This window comes from Agelaius phoeniceus, chromosome 5 (genome assembly GCF_051311805.1).
Source record: "Agelaius phoeniceus isolate bAgePho1 chromosome 5, bAgePho1.hap1, whole genome shotgun sequence".
Classification (NCBI taxonomy): domain Eukaryota; kingdom Metazoa; phylum Chordata; class Aves; order Passeriformes; family Icteridae; genus Agelaius; species Agelaius phoeniceus.
In genome coordinates, this window is record NC_135269.1 from 31,685,414 (window position 1) to 31,702,839 (window position 17,426).

General features: G+C 37.8%; 2 protein-coding genes across 5 annotated transcripts in view; one reads left to right on the forward strand and one right to left on the reverse strand.

Annotated features, from left to right (window-relative positions):
• The window catches only part of TMTC3 (transmembrane O-mannosyltransferase targeting cadherins 3), a 29,106-nt gene extending 11,954 nt beyond the window's left edge, over positions 1–17,152 (reverse strand). Inside the window, exons 1-8 of one of the 2 annotated variants that reach the window (XM_054631173.2) lie at positions 17,008–17,152; positions 16,351–16,393; positions 9,334–9,449; positions 8,530–8,746; positions 7,199–7,417; positions 3,371–3,470; positions 2,550–2,665; positions 744–916 (exon numbers count right to left, since the gene is read on the reverse strand). In XM_054631173.2, coding sequence (XP_054487148.2) covers positions 744–916; positions 2,550–2,665; positions 3,371–3,470; positions 7,199–7,417; positions 8,530–8,718 — 797 coding nt within the window. In that variant the 5' untranslated portion in view covers positions 8,719–8,746; positions 9,334–9,449; positions 16,351–16,393; positions 17,008–17,152. The remainder of the gene's footprint in view (positions 1–743; positions 917–2,549; positions 2,666–3,370; positions 3,471–7,198; positions 7,418–8,529; positions 8,747–9,333; positions 9,450–16,350; positions 16,394–17,007) is intronic. The other variant, XM_054631176.2, reaches the window with a different exon arrangement.
• Positions 17,153–17,169: 17 nt separating this feature from the next.
• Positions 17,170–17,426, forward strand: part of CEP290 (centrosomal protein 290) — a 47,519-nt gene continuing 47,262 nt past the window's right edge. For 2 of the 3 annotated variants that reach the window (XM_077178766.1, XM_077178768.1), the window contains exon 1: positions 17,171–17,418. The gene's annotated coding sequence lies outside the window, so the exon portion shown is untranslated. Of the gene's footprint in view, positions 17,419–17,426 lie in introns of all 3 variants that reach the window. The other variant, XM_077178769.1, reaches the window with a different exon arrangement.

Genomic DNA, 17,426 nt, shown 5'->3' on the forward strand with positions numbered 1-17,426 from the left:
GAATTACTAATTACAGACATAAAATATCCTACTCTTCCTGCATTTGTCAGGTGTGAAACCATGCACAGTGATTCACTGAAGAGAGGGACAGAGCCTCCTCCATGTTTATGAAACTGTTTTGGGATATAATCAACATAAGTTTGAAGAAACAGAATGATTTACACCTCAAGTTGAGTTCAGTGGTCCTTGTTCATGTTTTTAATAGTTTGTCTCAATTTTTCAGGGACAGTTCTAGATTCTTGTGTTTCTACATTGCTCAAGCTTAAGAAAAATTAGTCTTTCAGTTCTAACGTCATTCATATACATCTTCAAGTAGTCTATCTGAAGACAACCATGGTTTCTGCATAGTACACACATAAAATGTAAAATATATTCTGTATGTAGAAGAGGAAAAATTTAAGAGGTTTGGAAAATTCAGACAAGGTTCAAATAAAGAGACAATAAAAATATTTAAGCAGTAAGACATGTAATTTCTGAATTATTAAGATGAACTATCAACTGTAAACTTTTTTAAATGGCTGCCTGCTCAGATACCTCAGTATTTTGAACATTTTATTCAACAGTTGCTGAAATATATCATTTAGCAACTTCACAAAAAATGCAATATTGTACAGACACTGAATAATAATATTGAAACAGGTGAATAACACGTAAGTTCATATATTTTTGGCCATTTCATTCTGACTTCATTAAGTCACATCTTATTTATAAACAACTGTAAATAAGAAGCACTTTACTATTACCTTGTAAACACTGGAAGCTGAGACTGGATAACCTGGACTCTGACAACTACAAGCAGGAGTGTACTGAACATTAGGACTATGAGCTTCAACAGTGTTTGGAGCATAGAGAAAGGAATACTGCCCTTTCCTCGAAGAATCTGTACAGCTGTGTCCAATAATGCTGGCAAGGTGTACTGCAAATTAAAAAATGGTTTATAATCAGACAGGGTACTCATTAGTTCCTTAGATAAATATGAGCTACCTAATACATTTTTCCTTGGTTTTCTGTAAACGTCTGCTCCCAATAGTTAATTAATTCAGCTTCTTAGTACCTTCATGAAAAGTCCCCAAAATCAGGTCTCCATTCTAATAAACTAGTCAAGTATTCTTGCTAACACTATCACAGCTGAACCTGTACACCCATAGCTATTTTGTGCTGACAGATCAAAAAATTGTACCATCTTCAGAGGCTTGAACAAATGAATCAAAACCACGAAAGGAACTCTCAAGAAGAAAAATCACTATTTTCAGAATTATCAGCCCCTCTGAAAACTCGCCCTATAAACAAAAGTCCTTATGAATGACAGAAATACTACTTGCTTTCTGATTAGCCCTGGCTTTATATTTTATGCCACTACTGCAGTAAGTCATCCCTCCTTGCCTCATGAACATCATAACCTTGCACAGGTTCCCATTACATAAGCTAATTTCTTCTCAGTGTACCTCTTTCCCTTTGTCTTCATGACTTCTGCTGGTGACGATTTATTGATTCACATACACCGGCTGGCTAAACTAGACAAACTGAAAAGTTTTTGAGGACAGGTAAAAATCTAAGTTCATGTGACACCTGTGCTTTAAGAAGCCTCAGTTTGCATTTTATCTTTCCTACTCAACTGACTAACACAATCTTATTAAACTTCAGTGAAATTGAAGATCAGATCAAAAGTTACTAAAAGAAAGGAAGAGTGGGCTGAAAACCAGTCACATACTGGTGATTTCCTTAAAAATCCAGCTAGAAAATTGTATTTTAATTCACTAGACCTGCAAAGGCAATAGTTACTAAGACATCTATGTGATTCTGGTATTTCAGCCTTGATTATGTGTCCCCAGGATTGACAATCTTTTGGCTTTTATTGGCGCATTTTTGGCAAAATTTTCCGGCAAGCAATTAAGAAATAACTATAAAATTTTCTTAAAATATGGAATGCTAAATTTTAATTTTTAATTTATTTTGGTTATTGAAAAGTCTAGAATTATTTAATTGCAGGAGAACCTCGTTTCTTTACGGAAAAGTCACTATTAATTTAAAGGCTTATCAATGCTTAAAATGAAATATATCAGATAACAGTATTCTTAGAACAACAAATTCCTTAAGAATGTTACTTATTCAAATAGAACTACTCTAAAGCATTTGGTTACTCAATAGAAAATGATGAAATGAATTTGTATATAGTATGTTCTCTATTTTTACTACAGGGATTAAAACCAAATAATCCTCCACCTTTATGCACCTCAAACTTTAATCAAGACTGTTACAAGTTAGGATTTGCAAATCTCAGTCAGCTAAAACCAAAGGCTTCCATTACGACCTGTCAAGTCTTTACTGAGTATATTTACTAACATCTCCACATGGTACGTAAAGGACAACTTGGAAATTATTTGATTCCCTCACTGTTAACTGTCAAAAATGAATTGACTCAAAAAAATCTGAAAAATGTAACAGAAATATTGAGTTAACCTTAACTGAGAAAGATCAGTGCCAAATATGATGCTTCAAAGTACTTAATGTCTCATAACAGAAATCCACTTTATTTTTCAACAGCTTACCCCTTGAGCAATAAAGACTTCATAAACACAGCATATCCCCACCACTGTTATTCCTTGTTCTTTACACAGTGTTGCAACAGCTACTAGAAATACAGTCACTGCAATTGGTGTCCACACTGCAAATAAAGAAGATATTGAAAATGTTCCATCTTACAAAAAACATATTTAATAAAGTAAATTACTTTAAAAAGTGAAGGCTTTGGCTCCTCACATCTGAATATGCTATGTTCTGCAAATATTTTTAGCATATGTAATGTCTTATGAAAGATGACCACTTTTGCTCTACAGAAAATAATACACATGCACCAATATTAAAATTGCCTCCCTTAAAATGAATAAAATAAATTAAGGGTAAAAGACTAATTTATAATAAGTAAAACAAAATATCTCAGTACTTCCTAAATCACCAGAGCACTTTTTCAAGTGGAATACTTTATAGGGATCATGGCTTCTCACTATGTCAATCTGACTCTGGCAAAGATGGAAGCCTCCTTTATCTGCACTGAAACTTTGGAGTTTACTTGTGACTGACCATCTGAGGCACCTCAGCACACTTCCACTTAAATTGCAGTAATAAAATTCAGTGCAAGAATATCCTAGGGTAGGTGTTATAAAACTAAGAAGACATTAAAGAAATGCCTAAGTCTTGGGAAAAAAAAATTGCAATTTATAATGGAAAGTAGTATTATATGGGTATCTTGGCTCTGAAGGAGTTTTGGTACACACTTGCTGAATAACCAGTTCACCTCTATTATGGTTCTAAGAGCATTTTTATCAGTGGCAAAGAAACTAAATTATATCTCTATTTGTCAATCATTTACCTATGGTATTATCTGGACCTTTAGACTTTGTGTATGACAAAAAAGCAGCTAGGAAAAAAATAGATGATAAAAGCTCTGCTCTGCCCACAACTCCAGTTACCTGAAAAATAAAAGAAGAAAAACCTTAATTATTATTAAGTATTTATTATTATTTGATATTTTAAGATAGCATTTATTGAGTTTTTATTAATAATCTAGGTATGCCATTTATATGTTACTAGATATTTATTATTACATAGATAGCAGATCTCTAAGGAAGTATTCCATAGAACACAGGAGTTACTAATCCCCGGGAGCAAGAAATTGGGTAAGGAAAGTAAGAGGTGAGTGTTGTTGAGTAGAGAACTGTTGGTCAAACTAAAGTGAAAGAAGCAAATGCCCATGCAGAGGAAGCAAGGACTGGTAACTTGGGACAAAGCTCAGCTGTGCAGAGATGGAGTGTGGAAGGCCAGGGCAAAGCTGGAAGTGGACATGGCAAGGGACATAAAGAATAACAAGAAAGGCTTCTACAGGTAGGTTAACCAGAAAAGGAATGTCAGAGGTGTACCTCCCCACACCAACAGTACTGAAAAAACTGGTAACAACGGACAAGTAGAAGACTGAGGTACTCAACAATATTTCTGCCTCAGTCTTCAATCACAACCCCTCTTCCCTTGATGAGACAGAAAGGAGTGGATTTTATGAAATTCAAAGAAGAGTTAAAATGCATATAGAAAAGGGTTTTTTCAGAATCCCCAAAGAAATACACTCATTCCCATTTCGAAAACTGTTTTCAAAAAATGCTGAAGTGAAACCAACACTCAGATATGGAAGACAGGTCATTATGCTCATGGCTATTGCAGTAGCCACTGTGCTGCCTACAGTACCTTCTAGGACCACCATTCTTCCTCACTTGACCTCTTCTGTAGTGCCTCTGACTGCTTCCAAATTTTTACAAGTAACATGGCTGAAAACCAGCATGCTGTCCTGAGGTAGATGGTCATATTTAGCTAAGGACACTGCATAGCTCATGATTTAACTATGACAATGCTGAAAACTGACTTTTTTCCATCTGGACCCAGCTAGAAAGTTTTATTGCTAGTACATTCTTGGTCAAGCATGATTGATCCAGCACAGCATAAAATGAGAAAGTAACTCAGTATCCAAGGTCACAGTGTAAAGAAAAGCATTCTAATCTGAATCTGAAATCATACTCTAGTATTTCTCTTGGGACTACAGTATGTTTACCAAAGGATTCACTGAATCACGCACAGAGAGAGCATGTTTCACCATTGGTAAGACACTACAGTTTGTGTTAATATTTTGAAGAGCATCTAAGTATTTGTTTCCAAAAATATCTTAAGATGTTTCAAAGATTCCTGGTCTGGAATCCAAAATTGTCTAGCATTAAGACATTAAAGAGAACTTTATCTGTAGATCAGTTGAAAGAGAGCATTAATAAAGCATGTTGGTGTGCCTCCACAGTTGACTGCCAACAAAAGAGAGGTTCTATTTCTGGATACAAACGTGACTTATGAGAGAAAATTCCAGCACTCACAAAGTTAGTTGACATCCTGTAGTTATAAAGGTGGTTTACATACTTCTGGCCAGAACAGTAGCAAAGCAGTTAGCAAGACTGAACTGGAATTGTAAAGATAAGGACAGATGAATCTATGATGCTGTTATTCAACTCATTTCCTAAAAACGTCTTCCTCAGAAAAACAGATATCACTGCAAGAGCCTAGCTTCTAATTCTTAACTCAAGCAGAAAATGATCTTCTACTTTTTCTGCTTTGATAACTTTTCCAGGAAAAAACTGTTTATCTTAAGATAGGCAAAGGGTTGAAATATTTATGTATTGTATCTGCTGCTTCAAACTCCTGTACAGGTGATTAATACCGAAGAGATTAATTTAAAGGAATTAAGACCAGATACCTTTCAATTATAATTATAAATGATATAAAAATCCAAAAATCCTAGTCCTAACATACATCTCATTATTACTTCCTCTTTTCTGTGTAAGGAAACTTCCATTTGTTCTTTTTACACACTGAAAGAGGTGTGGGTAAGAAGAAAGCAAGCCCTTATCTAACTAACTCTTCACGGAGTACCGGGGTACTCCAGCAGGGGGATTTAACTAGAATTGCAGTTTGGTTGGTGTTTCCAGGCCAGCACAAGGTTGTAGCGATCCTTGTGTTGCAGTGCCCTCCCGTGGCCCACACCAGGCCTTCCACACGCTCTGCCTTACACAATCAGCTTCTGTTACACAACGGGCTGTAGGATTTGCACGGTACTTCTTACTAACTCTGATGGCACAGTACTAAAAGCATCTCTGCTACTTGCTATTTTGGGCGGAATCTGAAAGTTCAATCATAATAAAGAATCACTGAAATTTGGAATTGAAGTGATAAAATTTCACTGCCTGATCTAACCTGTGAGCCACTAACCTAAGTCACTGGAAACTTGCTAGCGCTGCTGCAAAGATCCTGTCACATTTACTACAAAGAGGTAAAGCCAAATTTGGCAATTTAAAGCATGTTTTTTCAAAGAACCAGAAAACCAAATTAAATAAAGAATTTTAATTTTTTAAACTCATATTTTATCCAAGTTTTTAAAGGGGTTTGTGCTTTGGAGCAAGCAGGAATTTTTAGGTGCTGAACTTCCTCATTTTAAATATTCCATTAGCTACTAATACATCCTTGCTAGAAGTTTAAATAACAGCCAACTTTATCAACTCAATTCCTGTAAAATTTGCTCAAAATGCAATGATGTAGGTTTCTTAATTATTGCTTAAAGGGATCTGTACTACTAGTGAATAAGAGATAGATGCAAACTCTTTACCCAAAAAATCAGGACCAAAAAATTAGAACATAAAGCCCTCTCATTTTATTAAAATCAAAAGACTCTGTTCCCCTCTTCGCCACCCAAAAAAACTCCTTCCACTCAATAAAGTGGTATAATCTTCAAAGCAGCAAAAGATTCAAACATTTTCAGTTTTCTGAAAATAAGCTAATACTATTTTAAAAAAAGAAAGAGACAGAGCTTTGCAATACCTGTGTACTGAAATCCAGGAAAGCAAATTGAACGGGAGCAGAAATAACAGCAGAAAATGCCAGAAATCTGCTTTATCAGATTTTCTGGCAGAAAGAAATCTAATGAATGGTGATCACAAGACTTGATTTCCTCCACAACACTGCAAGCCTGGTTGGCCATTAAAAAGTACATAATCAGAAAACTTGTACAAACAAAGCTTTTTGTTTTTTTTTTTTTAAATAGCAGCAAAGAATTCCTTCAGAATCAAAAGAAGAGAGGAGAGAAATGTATTTCTTCTTACTGGCATGCTGTATGTTAAAAAAATGGAAGGTTTAAACAGAATTGGGCCAAAGCTGGCTATAGCATAGGAACAACAATCCTAGAGAAAATCCCACTGAGACAATTGACATAAAAGAAAGCAGACACAATAGGCATGGTGATTAGCCACAAGGGATTCTGGAAATGCATTAAGAGGCATTCATAGTATTTGCAAAATAGGATACTGTATGAATCACCACAGAACACAAATGTCTACGTAAACTGAAGTCATAAAAGCCAACGTGAATAGCAGAGGCCTAAATTATTTATTAACTAAATTCATGTTTCTTTAATTATTTTCCAGTAGTTGCATGTAATATAAAACAACTCTTGAGCATGGAAATTTGTCACTTCTACCACTCACTGCAAAGGAAAAATTAAGTACAAATAAAATCATACTTTCTGAAGTTATATATATACAAGCAGATACAAACACCATGAAATTTAAGTTTAATTAACACAGTTCAAACAAATTAAGCACATCACAGCTGTACCTACCGCTTCAGTATGTATTGGGTGCACTGCAAAGAGCAAGGATGCAACTACACTGCTCCTGTTGTCCAGGAAGAGCTTACAGACCTTGAGGAAGACTATGCAAACCACCACATGAAAGACCAGATTTAGAAAGTGGTAAGAAACCGCATTTAACTCGCTGAACAAGTAGTTTAAGCGAAATGTTAGAACTGTAAGGGGACGATAAGATTTATGACTCCTCTCCTGAAAGAAAACAAATAAAACCATCAGTCACCACTAACTTACAAAATGACTTTCACTCCAAAATACCTCCCTAAACACCTATCCATACCTGAATCTCCTTCCACTGTCAGGCATCTACCTTCAAAACAAAGACTGGAAAATCAGTAGCCCCATGGAAAAAAAAAAAACAAAACAAAAAAAACCCCCAAAAAAACAAACAAAAAAAAACCACAAACTTTTTTCCTCTGGGCATGGTTAAGGATTTTTTTTTCAGTAAAAACATGTAAAAACATACTACTTGAAACTTCATTGGGGGAATTTAGGAACCTATTTAACCCTCAATGAATACAGAACTGAATGGCATCCGGAAGCTTTGGTTACAGGGTTATATGAAAGTTATGTATCAGAGTCTATTTGCAGAGCTAGCAAATAGTATGTCACAAGGAACTGACCCTGTAGGTTATGAACATAAGAAAAGATTATAAAGTGGAATGCCTTGATAAGCAGAGAATGCATGAATAGGACAGAATTTTTATTCATTTGCTCAGCAACAACACCATGTGTGACTTTTAAAATTGTATCAAAATCCTTTAGCTATTGCCATTTAACAATGTTTATCAAAAGCTTCAATGCCAATGCAGCTTTCCAGATAATACACAGCCACTCTATATGATAACAAATCAGAAACTCTGAATTCATATCTATATATATATATACTTAAATAAATTTAAAGGAATCAATATCCTAATTCCAAGCTTTGTTGTTTAAGTGTTATTTTTCCTTCCAGGTTGCATTCAGAAATAAATGCCCTTGCATGGCAATATCTAATTTGAAAAGAGAAAAGAAATTGGTCAGAGTTGTTCAATTTTGATATTGCAATTACATAGGAAATATCATGCAGCTGTATGCTGTCAGTACAACTTCATCTTCTTACCAGATCTTTTATTGAACAAAGGGAAAGAATATAAACTACACGTGCTCCTGATATTATTGTACAAAACACTAACAGCACCAAATTCCATCAAATCCAAGCTATTCTGTTAAAACCACACTAGGGAAAAGAAGTGTAAAAACACTCTGCAAGGTTTTTTTCAATTTCCTAAATGTTTCAAAGTGTTTCACAAACCACCTACCTCAGACATTGGAGTGCCCCAGAAGTCATTCTGAAACAGATTTCTTAATGGAGTAGAAGGATGCAAATCTTTATTGTCCAAAATTGCTGAAACATCATCAAAAACAAACCCACAAAAGAGACTGTTCCAGTAGCAGGCTGCCACCACACCAACTATTAGTGCAGCTTCCTTCAGGCTTACGTCAGCCATCTTCTCAAGGAGGTTTCATGGACAGGAACTGAAATATACGTAGAAAACTTGAGTAGTTTTACTTACTAAACTTGATTTAAAAAGTCAAATTAAGACATCAAACACTTTAGAAGTTAATGACACTCCATACCTATAAATCAGTAAGATAGAAAAGTTTTTCCTCAAGTCACACATGTAACATGGTTCAGTTTTTAAAGTAAATACTCTCATTAAAATATCTTACCCTTAAAAAGCCTTACAAAAGGTAGATACAATGCTACTTTTCATGTTTTACTTGCGGGCAAAGAAAAAAAAAGCATTGATCATAAATTATGATGTAGCTTTTGCAGACAGCTATTGCAGTTCAAGAGAGTGGTGTAAACTGATAAACTATGAAAAATAAGTTCTCTGGAATCCTGAGTAATTTAACATATACAAATTCTTAGTTAGCAACAAGGCAGATACTGTGTCAATTATTTATGGGGTTTAGATTTAAAGGTGTTTCTCAAAATATTTCAAAATCAATTAAAACTAAAGAAACTTCGAACGTTCTGATGAACAAACTGGAAACTTGTAGAATTTCATAAATACAGGGGTTCAAGGGCAGGTAAAGGACATTAATAATTTTAAACTTACCATTGAAGGTCACACTAGGCTCATTAGCATTCTTTGTAGAAGTTCATGAAAAGGTCATTTTTTTCCTCAACTCTGCCAGTTGCTCTGATGTCATGGACTGTTCATGAGACTACTGTCTAAAAAAATAGTACGCAAAAAACCAAAATTAACTTTATCTTGTATTATTTTCTCTCATCTTGCTTAACTTCCTAAGCCCTAGAAATTATTAATCAGCAGTTTTATGATTATTTACATAATATTCTATGGGTGAGCTGATCAAAAGGTGAAATTACTGTGTATTGGGTTGTTCGAAAATACTGTTCTGCCTCGGAAGAGTAAGAAGGTAACTACAGGTCAAAGGTATTTCTTTTGACCATTAGTGAATCTGCACAGACCACTGCCAACTGCTGGGACTGAGGATACTGAAAAGACAGTTGAACACTGACTTCATTTTGAGAAAATGGACATGACTGAACAAGAGTATTTTCCCCCCAAACTGTAGAGGGGGAGCATCTGTAAGGACACAGAGCAGCTAATATTAGCCAGATAATGTGGATCCATGAATACATAATGACTGCAGCCTTATGTTTATCACAGTTCACACATCAAAGCTGATGAGCTATTTGAAAGCTACAGTCTGCTTTATTGGCCTAAACACTGAAATTCTGGTGATTTTTTTTTTCTCTGGTCCACTGGGATTTTAAAAAATTGTGTTCAGATTTATCATAAAACATGCTGAGCTGGAAAGGACTCACAAGGATCACTGAGTCCAACTTCTGGCCCTGCAGAGGACAATCCCAAGAATCACACAATGGGCCTGAGAGTGTTGTCCAAATGCTTCTAGAACTCTTAATACTCCACACTTGAACTCTTAATACTTCCCCTCTTGAACTCTTAATACAGGCCACAAAGATCTAGATAGGTGATCTTGTTTGTAGTTTGGAGGGTGGACCTGAGAGCTCACAATCACTCACCACCACAACTAGTGGAAAAGGAACAGTAGCTACAGGAAGGAATACACATACAACAAGATGCAGGTGCAGCTAAACTGAAAACCAGGACATATATAATTTCAAAGAAATCAAACCAAACCATTTGGTGTTTTTTAGTACTTGGAGCACTGGCCATTGATGTCACTTCAACAAAGAAAGCCTTTTTTTTTAAAGCTGCCACCACCTTTGTAATTAACAAAAACAAATAAAAAAAACACCATAATGTTGAAGGATGTTGCGACACCTTTTTCATAGAATCACACAATGGTTTGGGTTGGAAGGGACCTTAAAGACCATCTAGTTCCAATCCCCCTACCATGGGCTTGATCTGATTACTTTAAAACACTAAGATAAGTTTACAACTGAACATGTCTGTGATCCTCTTGGCAGACAGAGAAATCTTATTAAAAAAAGAAAACAAAGCATGCTACAGGAATACACTTTTGAACTTTAACTCATTACTTTTTTAGATCCCCCTTCAAAGGTGGATATGAAACATATGCTTCTACCCTGCCAGAATTTGAAATTCCTTTTTTGCAACAGCTTCTAAAGAGTCCACTTCCTACTTCTTGAAGTTCACTAATCCTACTGAAAAGCAGTGATATCTGAAAAGGACCTACAATAAACATGTCAGGATTTTCCAACATACTAGCCTTTGTTATTTTAAATACTGTGACATAGTAATATTACCACATAGAACCAACTGTAAGATTTATTTAAATTCAACCTTTAAGAAAAGGTTTTGTTAGGTGAGTAGGGTTTTGGTGACTTCTAATTCTTTAACAACACTTATTCAGAAACAGCTACTGTTACCCAACTAGCAAAAAACCAAAATTGATTCCTAAGTACTGCATCTTATCAAAATGAAAAGCTTAACCAGCCTTAATTATTAGCTCTTTCAACTTTTAGTAGGTTTTCACTTTTCCACATGTGAAAAAGTATGTCAAAACATCTACTATACCTATCCCTTAATCCCAGGTGATTCTGATGCTTCCACAAGCCTTTCTTTTTGCTCTGAATTTCTAGCATTCCTTCCACCCAGAACTCCACACTACACCGTTATTGACCATGCTGCTCCCTGACAGAGCTCCACTTACCTACATGACAGCTGTAGGGAAAATACTGTTTTCATTTGAATGAAAGTGAACTCTTAAGCATAAATAAATTCAGATATTAGATAAATCCAAAAATCATGTTTTAGTGGCTAGCCCACCATCAGACAACTCCAGAAAATATCCACATTTAACACGGAAAGCTTTTATTGCAATTCACCTTTGCACATTTCAATCACAGGTACAATTACAACTACATGCAAATAGATGGCTATACCTTGGTCTTTCAAGGCAAGTATTTGAGTCACAGACACTCCAGATAATCCTGAACAGGTTTACTAAATTTACTGTAGGCAATGAATATATGCAACAAAATGCACTGTTCTGGTTTTAGCAGCAAGTCACCCAACATACTGCTTGAACTGTATCAAACTTAGTAACCTCTAAAGCATCACACCATACCCCTCTCAAATTTTAGTTGTGTGCTAAAGCACTAGGTCTTGAAAACTGAGAGGCATAATGGGAATCTGGTAAAGCCCTCATATTCAAGCACTCTGCTTCCAGGCTAAGCACAAAGAGAAAAATGGGAAATGTAAGGTCACATAAAACCTGTAGATTGCACAAAACTGCAGTACAGGTACTTTACTCCTTCTGACTTGCATTCTGGCATTCTAAGGTCTTATTTTCCTGAAATGTACTGTAAAGATACACAGAGTTAGGAAAATTACTTTTTTCCAACTGGTCTGATTACAGAGTACTTTTAATGTTCTTGCTGACCTAAAGCATAAATAAAATTGCAGTCCTTTATGTTAGCATAACAATGCAGATTTTGAGCAAGTCTTGCAATCAGAACTACTACTTCCTGTCTGCTACTGTAGCTGGGTCCACCCTCACACTCCAAGCTCCAAACCTGCAATGATCATCAACATGCTGAGAATGCAAAACTAAACCAGAGGTTTATAAAAGATCACCCGTACTTGGTAAGCCAGGCAAAAGTATGCCTGCCCTTAAACTCAGTGGAAAACAGCAACTGCTTCTTGGCAACCAAAATAACTTTCACGCCAACTAATCTATTATCAGTTTGATGTTGGAAAGAAAGAATCCATGTAAGGAGTATATTAGACTGAGAACCTTGCAAATCACAGACATGCAAGAGGCTGCTGGAGCCTTGATATGACTGGGCTGCTCATGTGAGTGGATATATTCTCCTTCTAACCAACTGACATGTTGATCAAGCCAAGTATGGTCTTGCAAGGGCCAGTACTTCACTTCCAATGATGGATGTATTTGATAAACACCTGCAAAATGCTGCCTAACAACTTCTTTGCTAAAACAGACTTGCTGCAAGGGAGAACCACATCACTGCCCAGTCCTAAACTTGCAAACAGACTGACCAACTCTCAGGTTATTTTTTCATCTCACCTCCCTGCTACTTTCACAGCTACTAAGACTGCCCCTGAGATACCTTAAGCAGCCCTTGGGCTGTATGACTGCCAGCTTGTGGTTTAGTGCACAGCCACAGAGCTACCATTTGACTGGATGAAATCAGGACAGACATGTACTTTGCATACTTTATTACAAAGACTTCTGTTGGATGCTTTAATTTACAACAATATCTGACCGTGTCATGAAGAATATACAGCTGAAAACAATGAACAGCAAAGTAAACCTTAAGAGTCAGAAAATGCACAGTAGTCATCAGAGCCAACTATAAAAAAAAGAATACCCAGTCTGTGCAAAACAGCTTATCATTGGACTAAATCTCTTAGGCTGTTTGGCACAGAAATCTGCACTTTGCACAGCACCGTTTTCACATTTGTACAGAGACACTAAATGGAAAGGACAGAAGAGAACCAGAACTCCAGAACTCTCAAGCCCATTTGGCTCATAAAGTACAGTTATCCTGTTCCAGCTTCTTGAGATCACTCTATTAGTTCATCCAGTCTTCAAGAATAACAGGCAAGAGTCACATGTAAGAAAGTTTCACAAAACTGAAAAAATGCACTGACAAAAAACCAAGTAACAGCCACCAAAAGAGCCAAAGCACCTTTAGAAGGTAAGAAGACACATTTTTCAATGATTGCTACTAAATCCATGACACTATGGACGGTTTAGCACACCACATGTTGCAAGATGAAGTAGTCTGCATAAGAAAACCTCTGTCGTAAATAAAAAATGCATAACGATGTTCTAAGAGTATCCTCAGTTGGGAAATTTGGGAGTGCAGAAGCCATTTTCTGTCCATCAATTTAGAAAAAAATGGCAAGTGTCTATCTTGGCAAGAACACAGCTGCAATCCCCAAAACATGCAAAAGTTATTTAGCATTCCATCATTAGCTATCTGCTACCTTACATTAAAAGACCCTTGCAGGAACAACTATGATTTGTCTGTTAGACACATCTGACTATCAAACTTTAGAAACTTAAACATACATTTAAATTGTTTTCTTCTACTGAGTAATGGCACTTGCATGGATTGAAAGGCATTGAAATGTGTCATGCCAATTTACTAAAAAATAATCAGGCAATACTAGAGACACAAACTTTATTAATCACTGAAGGTTCTGAACTGTTTAGAGCATCACTTACAGTTCACACAGAAACCTTCAGATTATCAAAGGTGGAATAAAGTGAAAAGCTGTTAAAATCACTCCTAGGGTTATTTTTATTTTTAAACAAGTAAGCAACTAGTTCATCTAAGAGCTGGTAGCTGAACTGATGAATATCAGCAGATATATACAAACCAATAGCACAGTCACTTCAAAATAGCATTTTTAATTAATCTTTTGAGGCTCTGCTAATGTCCTAATTTGTACTGCCTACTTGCTAACCTTTGTTTATTTTTATTCTGAGTCAAAGTGAACATTTTGTGCTGATTATTACAAATGTTTACTGACAGAGAGAGATCATAATTTTGTTTCTATTTTGCCTTTCCAACAAAGCCTTAAACTTTATCTACTCATGCCACTCCAAGGTACAACTCCAATAGGAAAAAACTTAGTTGCACAGCTGAAATTTAAATGATTTGGCTTGAATCTGATCTAGAAAGCAAGAAGTATTTGGGAAGATGAGAGGAGAAATAATACAAAACATGCCTGAATTTCCCTTTCATCTTGCTGAAATCCTAAACCAGGAAAAATATAACAAGAAAAATTTTATTGTGAAAACCTTCTGCAAGGTTTTTGCTACCAGATAAAGAGGCATGGGACTACTAAGAAATACTCTTCACTGCTCAGGAAGGCCTGCAGACATCTCTTCACATGGTTCTGAAGGATTAACTAGAAGAGCACTGGCAGTTCTGATACAAAGTCAGAACTTGTGTTGCAGGCCAGAGGAAAGATCTCCCACGGGGAAAGAACTTGCGGGCAACCAGGCAGCTGGACTAACACTCCGGATATTTTAGGTTACTCTGATACAAACAAGGACCAAAATGAAACACAATTTAAAATGGGTAAGAAGCTACTGGTTTAGCTGGTGGTTTAGCTTCAATTTGTTCTGAGTGGATATATTGCAACTAGTACACACCAGTTGAAATACAAACCACACAGGTCTAGCTTGTACTTTGTAACTTAGAAACTTAAATCAGTAACAGAATCTCACATTTCAATGTCAAGCCTTTAGGGGGTTTTTGCTACATTTAAACAGTAGCAAAATAATGCCCATCCTATTTAGAGCAACTACATAAAACATCTTTTGTGGCCTCACTGATGCAAAAATAGTGTCTCTAAAATAACACTTATCACCACTCTCACTGTTCCAGAAATGCAACAGCACAAACTGTATGCTTGTTTACTCCAAAGAATAAATGAACAAAAGCTACATGTGAGGTATAAGCTGAAAACACAGCCTTTAGACTCTGCTACTCTGTCCTTACTTAGTATGCTGGGTCTGTATAAGATTTCTTATGTACTTTAAATAACATTCCATTAGGCTTTTCATGGTGCAGTTTTTCTATTAAGTCTTTGCAAGGGCACACTGTTATCAAAGCTGTGATTTAACATGTATGCCTAACTCTTCTATCAGAGTAGGTCAAACTGTTCACCATGGAGCTGAAGTGATTCCTTGGCTCCAGAACTGTAAGTATCTATTCCCACTAAAAGAAGATTCACTTACACAAAGTTCATCATGTGAGGTGATGCAAAACATACTAATTTACTTGGTCCAAGCCACGCTGTATTTTAAATGTTTTCTCATTTTGTGTGGGGTTAATACTTCAATTGCTTTTACTCTTTTTTCACTTTTGGAGTTTCAATGCCCACCTCAAATCCAAATACTTTTTATTTCTGCACCAATGGTCTTTAGTAGCTGCACTACACAATTACAACAACCCAGATATGGTTTCACTAACAGTAAATGTAGAAACGTGTTCTCAGCTGATTCTGCAACAGAACACTCAAAAATGCAGATGCGTATTAAATAAAGCACATTAAATAGCTATACTGGCATTAACAGCTGGTTAATATGATGAAGATGATTAAAAAAAAGCCTCCGAAACAGAAGCATTCCAGCATCAATGGATTAATTTCTCTGCCACAGAAGGATTTATTTCCTGAAGGCTTAGTTTGTGGCTAAGGTGCCATTATTTTCTGTGTCACTTCCTACACCTAAAAAAGTCCATGCTACTAATAAATCATTGTTTTTCATTGTTTTACACCTAACCATAATTAACTTCATTTTTAGTAACATTACCCATTCATTAAATATAACCCAGTCTCTTTCCCTTCCCTAACTACACAGCTTGCTTTTTGCACCCAATATGGAACTATAATTAACCAACCCCTGGCTGAGATATAGAAGTCTTTGGAGTTGTGCTGTGACTGCATAACTATACAAACTGCATAACTATAAGGAGTGCAAGGCATCTTGTATCTTGTCAGTCTCCTACTAAATATCAAAGATATACTGATCAAGAGATAGCAAAAACATTGAAAAGAGTTATTAATCCAAAAAAGGACAAAAGTACAAACATAACGTTATAATCGCCTTTCTCTTACCATTAAAAACAAAACAAAGCAAATCCACTTCAGCTCTCCACAGCTGTTGAACAAACAAATACAAAGAGATAAACATGCCTGAAATGGTTACTAGTTTTCTTTTTTTTATTTGAAAAGATGTCTTCATACCCCTTTAACTAAAACACTGGAGCCAAAACTTTATCAGCTATCAGGCCTCTACCAAAACTCAGACTTGCTGGCTAGTAGTACCCAAAGGATTCAAGTAATTTATAGGTGTGCCTTCCCCGCGCCCTCTGGCCCCCACTGTTCCCTGTCCACCCCAAAGCGCACCCGTACCCGGGCAGCCCCGCAGCCCTCCCGCCGTCCGGGCAGGAACCAGCACGCTGCCCGCAGCGCTGGGGCGAGGCAGGCAAGGCAAGGCAAGGCAAGGCAAGGCAAGGCAAGGGCAGCCTGGGCGGCGGAGGCGGCAGAGCCAGGGCGCGATCCCGTTCGCCGCTCAAGCGCCGCAATCAGCGGGCGAGGCCGCGCCGCCGCCCGGCAGGAGCGGGGGGCTCACCGACGGGGCACGGCAGGCACAGCCGGCGGACCGAAACAACCGCGGGCAGCAGCTACACCGGACCCACTCCTTCCTCCCCCCAGTCTGGCCCGGCAAGGCCCGCCGCGGGGCGCGGCCGCAGCGCGCCGTGCCCGCCCTACCTGAGGCCGGCACCAACACCGGAGCCGCGGCCCCGCCACCGGAGCCGCCACCCACCGCGCACTCCGCTGCCGCCGCACATGGAGCATGCGCGCCGCCCCACAAAGGCTATCGGGAAAAAAGTGAGCGGGGCGGTCGGCCCAGAGGCATGCCGGGAGCTGTAGTCCCCGGGAGCCCGCCCGGTGGCGGGGGTGGTGCTCGGGGCCGTTGCCCCGGCGAAGCGGCGCTCTCGGGCGGGATCGTGCCTTGCCCGCCTGGCTGCTCCTCGGCACTGGGAGAGCTCGCTTGGCGCCGTGGGTCTTGTCTGTGGGTGCCACGGAAGCGCTGACTTTCCCTGCGCCCACGAGTATCCGGGACCGCGGGAGAGTCTGATGGCGTCGCCTGGCAGCGGCCACCGTCATCCCCCGGGAGCGGTGAGGCC